Source organism: Otolemur garnettii, unplaced genomic scaffold, assembly GCF_000181295.1.
Source record: "Otolemur garnettii isolate 467f Iridium unplaced genomic scaffold, OtoGar3 scaffold00089, whole genome shotgun sequence".
In the NCBI taxonomy this organism is placed as follows: Eukaryota; Metazoa; Chordata; class Mammalia; order Primates; family Galagidae; genus Otolemur; species Otolemur garnettii.
This window is the reverse complement of record NW_003852484.1, coordinates 3,675,887-3,681,410: the sequence shown is the minus strand read 5'-3', so window position 1 is coordinate 3,681,410 and position 5,524 is coordinate 3,675,887. Positions and strand designations below refer to the sequence as shown.

The 5,524-nt window shown below is 42.9% G+C and overlaps 1 protein-coding gene across 1 annotated transcript in view; it reads left to right on the top strand.

Annotated features, from left to right (window-relative positions):
- CASR (calcium sensing receptor) overlaps positions 1 to 5,524 on the top strand; it is a 34,730-nt gene that overhangs the window by 22,585 nt on the left and 6,621 nt on the right. Inside the window, exon 4 of the mRNA XM_003795080.1 lies at positions 2,479 to 2,709. Within this exon, the coding sequence (XP_003795128.1) occupies positions 2,479 to 2,709 (231 nt within the window). The remainder of the gene's footprint in view (positions 1 to 2,478; positions 2,710 to 5,524) is intronic.

Genomic DNA, 5,524 nt, shown 5'->3' with positions numbered 1-5,524 from the left:
GGTGCCTGTAGTCCCAGCTGCTCTGGAGGCTGAGGCAAGACAATCACCTAAGCCCAGGAGTTGGAGGTTGCTGTGAGCTGTGTGACGCCATGGCACTCTACTGAGGGTGACAAAATAAAACTCTGTCTCTCTAAAAAAAAAAAAAAACCAAGGGATTGAAAGCTGGATAAAAGGAAGGAAATTCATGCTAAGTACTCTACCTTTACTGCTGTATTTCCTTTTTTCTTTTTTTTTTTCTTAAAACAGAGACTCACTCTGTCGCCCTAGGTTGAATGCTGTGATGTCATCATAGCTCACAGCAATCTCAATCTCTTAGGCTCAAGAGATCCTTACCCCATGTAGCTGGGACTACAGTTACCCACCACAATGCCTGGCTAGTTTTTCTATTTTTAGTAGAGATGGGGTCTTTCTCTTGCTCAGGCTGGTCTCTAACTCCTGAGCTCAAGCAAAGCACCCAGCTTGGCCTCCCAGAGTGCCAGGGTTACAGGCATGAGCTACCGCACCCAGCCATTCTTCATCTTTTTATGAGGATGAATCAGTAACTCTGGTTGCAGAACCAGTTAGTAGGGAGTGAGAAGTCCCCCTCTCCCATAGGCCTGGGACAAAAGTAAGGACAACTAGAGCCTTTCAGGGCAATAGTAAGGTTAGGTGGCATACTCAGGGTGGTGTGCCTATGAGCATATATGAAACACATCTCAGAGCTACTTATGAGCAAATTCAGGTGACTCTTTTTATCTATTTAATTTTACTTACCATAACCGTTTATTTAAAAATAAAATCAAGGTGATTTGAATCCTTTGAATATTAAAAGTCCTTGAGAAAGGGAAAAGAGGGAGGGCATGGGGGTCAAGGGGTAGGGGTCACCTTTTGGGGTCAGGACACAAATATAAAAGGGTCCTTATCTAACAGAAGCAATTAATGTAATCTGCTTCTGTGTACCCTCAATGAATTTCCAACAAATAAATAAATAAATAGATATACAAATAAAATCAAGGCCAGGTGCGGTGGCTCATGCCTATAATCCTAGCTCTCTGGGAGGCCAAGATGGGAGGACCACTTGAGCCCCGGAGTTTAAGACCAGCCTGAGCAAGAGTGAGACCCTTGTCTCTACAAAAAAAAAAAAAAAAAACCCAGAAAACTAGCCAGGCATGGTGGTGCAGGTGCCTGTAATCCCAGCTACTTGGGAGGTGGACACAGGAAGATTGCTTGAGCCTAGGAGTTTGAAGTTGTAGTGGGCTATGATTTACACCACTGTACTCTAGTCTGGGTGACAAAGTGAGGCTCTGTCTCAAAAAAAAAAAAAAAAACAAGATAACAGAGAGAGGTGCCTGTAAATGTTCTCCCGGAACCATTAAACTACAGACCAAAAAGGCATGAAGACATGAGCGCAGAGAGCCCTGCAGCCCCTCGGCCCAGCCCTCTTACACACGTGAGGAAATGGGCTCAGAGCGCGAGAGTGGTAAAGATTCATGAGCTGCAATGGAAGTGGGTGCTCCTGTGCTCACAGACTGGACCCTGCCTTACTCTCAGTTGGTGACTTGGTAGCAAAGGGCAGGTCCCACATGAGCTACTAAGTGCCCCTTGTCTCCTCTTGGCCAACATCAGCAGGAAGCAGAGCCAGGACCCCAGCATTGCTGCAAAAAAGCATAACAGTTACGAGCACAAGCTTGTGACCCTGAGCAAGATACTCTTTTCTCTGCCTCAGTTTCTTCATCAATAAAATGAGGGTAATCTTACCATTTGTCATGAGAGTTAGATTAGGTAATGAATATAAAGCAGTTAGGATCATTCCTCAAAGGCAGTGAAAATGACTGGCATCTAAAAATTTTTAAATGGCTAGAATGTATTAGTAATTATTATGATTTTATGTGTGTGTGCAACGGCTTTGTGGCCCATAAAACCTGTAAAAATTCAAGGATTTGCCCTGACTTTGACAACAGTGAGGCCAGGGCTCCACCCACAGCCTCGTTTCTTTCTTCCTTCCGTCCCACCTTCTGTGATTTTTGGCACCAAGGCACTTCCACAAAAATAGAACCATATAGAAAGAAGGTGCGAAGAGTCAGAGCGCTCAACCATCCCTCCTCTCCTTCCCCAGTGCCCATCTCAGAAGGTGCCAGGATGGGTTCTGGCTCACAAGCCTTGCCTTTCCTGAGATGCCACAGGGGATGGTGCATTGGCTTTTACTTGGCCAGTGGCCAGGTCAGATGTACCTCATTTCCCCTTCCCATCTTCAAGAAAGTGTTTCCCACCCCACTTATAATCTCAATAATAAAAGCCCACAGTTTACCAGGGCTACTGCTAACACATGCAAGCACCATTCTAATGTAAATTAGAAACAGGTGTCTCTTCCTCAGGTCACCTTCCTCTCACCTTGTTGGAACAAGAGAGTTTACTGTCCCTTTGCAGTGCAAAACCTACATACCTGGTTATGTGTGACAGCCCTGTGGCCGGTACTCATTCATCTCTGTTCCTCTCTAGGTCCTAAAGCACCTACGGCACCTTAACTTTACCAACAATATGGGGGAGCAAGTGACTTTTGATGAATGTGGTGACCTGATGGGGAACTATTCCATCATCAACTGGCACCTCTCCCCAGAGGACAGCTCCATCGTGTTTAAGGAAGTCGGGTATTACAACGTCTATGCAAAGAAGGGAGAAAGACTCTTTATCAACGAGGAGAAAATCCTGTGGAGTGGATTCTCCAGGGAGGTACGTGCCATCCATCAGAACACCAGACACCTCCACCATGGGTGGGACGCTGTGCTGGGCTTTGGGAGGGCTTTGGTTTCACCACTGGATTTCCAAAATGATGAGTCTACTTCTCTGTGAATGTGCACTTTGGGAAAAGACACATGACGGCGGAGGGATGAGCAGTCTGTGATGGATGTGCCCCAGAACGTAGCAGCCTGCTGAGGAGCCAGATCCCTATGGGAACACAGACCCTGGACTGTGCATCCTCTTTACTGCTCCCAGGAGCCTGGATAAGACTCACCACATTTCTCTTTGCATTTGTCTTTTTATTATCAACTGTGAGCATCTTGGACCATTTTTTATAGCATGACCAAAGATTCAACTTCATCTTTTTACCAAGTGCTTCTCAGATTGATGGGTTTCTAATAAGATGCTACAAGAATGGGTTATCCTTGTGAGCCTTTCCATAGATAGTGATCTCATCCACAGTGTGCCAGTCATTATTAGCATCTACTTCAGAGAGTGGATTCTCAACTACAAACATGTCTCTATCTCTTTTCCAGAGATTTTGAGGTTCCAGAGGTTATACTCCTCTGCCCACTAATTATAGCCTTATCTAAATTATCTGGATTTTTAGATAGCTTGGAGTCTAAATTGATCAGCTATCCTACCAGCTGTTCACTTCTGATGGATCATCCAGGTTATATTTCCACCACCATTAACATACATCTTTATCTCTAGTTGATGTGTGTCTCATTTCCCTTCCTGCATGGAAACTAGTTCCTGTACAGTTCTCTATAATCCTAACTGTCCCTTACCAGACTGTGTTCATCATGGGTTTAAACATTGCTAAATGAGTAGCACAGATAATTCTCATAAACTTATCCACTTATGCTCCTGGAGTAGTTAACAGAGTTAAAAATTAAATCTAGCTTTTCCATAAAGGCACTACCTTCAACTTAGCACACAGTCTCGTCTACTCTTTTCTGTACTTTTTGTAGAAATGATCACAAAAATACCAATTACATCATATCTGTAACCCTAGCACTCTGGGAGGCTGAGGAAGGTAGATTGCTTGAGCTTAGGAGTTCAAGACCAGCCTGAGCAAGTGCAAGACCTTGTCTCTACTAAAAATAGAAAAACTAGGTAGGCATTGTGGCAGTTGCCTTTAGTCCTGGCAACTCAAGAGACTGAGGCAAGAAGATCTCTTGAGGCTTGACAGCTGTAGCTCAACGGTTTTGGTGCCGACCACATACACTCAGGCTGGCTGGTTCGAACCTGGCCCAGGCCTGCTAAACAACAATGACAACTACAAAAAAAAAGTGCCAGGCATTGTCCTATAGTCCCAGCTACTTGGGAGGCTGAGGCAAGAGAATCACTTAAGCCCAAGAGTTTGAGGTTGCTGTGAGCTGTGATGCCACAGCACTCTACCAAGGGTGACATAGTGAGACTCTGTCTCAAAAAAAAAGATCACTTGAGATCAAAAGACTGAGATTGCTATGAGCTATGATGATGCCCTGGCACTCTACACAGGGCAACAGAGTAAAACTGTCTCAAAATAAATAAATAAATAAAACAAAATGAAATAAAATAACATTCCTACCTCAAAAAAATACCATTTACAATTAACTACAAAAGCAAATTATATATTCATAACTTCCCTACATATCTCAAAAAGTTGTTATGGAGATCAAATGAGATCAAGGATATAAAAGCATATTATAAATTAAATTATACTCTGTAATTGCATAGTGTTACTAATATAGCATTCTATCTTAACATTCTCAATTTACTTACAAACACAGTACTGTAGAGCTAAATGGATCTTTAAAGATCTTGTGTCCAGCCCTCTAATTTGAAGTTGATGACACTGAGATTGAGGGATGCAAAAGTGACTCCTCACACTAGACAGATAGGTGATGTAACACCTGAGACTAGACACCAAGTTCCCTAAATCCAACCTCAGTGCTCCATCCTTTACACTACACTGTTGATAATTCTTTCCTTGTTTTGGTGCAACTAATAAGAAGACAAAGAGACATATTAATTAGGAGGTTGGAATTCAGATGAGCTTCCTTGGCCATAATTGGATAGGCATCTTTAATAATGTTCTTGGGGAGACTTGGAACTACAGTAGAACCTCTAAGTTGACTATCCAAGGGACTATAACAAATTGGTCAACATTCGAAGGTGGCCTTAGTACATGTGATGCATGTCCAGTCTATGAAAATTAGGTCAAATTAAAGAAACACTCAATGTAAGGAGGTGGTCAACTATGGAGGTTCCACCATACCTGACACCTTTTTGCAAAATGGATCTTTCTGGTGGCTGCCTCAGCCCACTCCTGTAATGATAGGATTTTTCTTTAGCTAAAGAATGCTGAAGAAGGCAATAAAACGACTCAGAGGGTAACACTCTCCTAAGCCTTAATGGGTATAAAGCAGAATTTGCAGACTTTGAAAAGTGACCTGGGTAAAAGTGACCTGAATCTCAGCTTTCCATCATTGTGTGACCCTCAGCCTGTCCCTTAGCCAATATGGGAACAAGATAGGAACAAGAGGCATGCCAGAGACTGCCGAAAGCTCCCAATATTTCAACTCTCATTTTTCTTTAATAACAAAGTCTATTTTAGCTGGACACGTAACCAGCCAGAATAAAGAAGGCATTTCCCAGCCTCCTTTTCTGCTAAGTGTGGCCCCAGGACAAAATCCTGGAGAGTGGATTATAAATGGCAGTGTTGTGTGATAGTTTCTGGGAACCTTCTTTAAGAAAGTGCCTGCAAGCATACTGTGCCCTCTTCTTTTTTTCCTTTTTTTTTTTTTTTTTTTTTTTT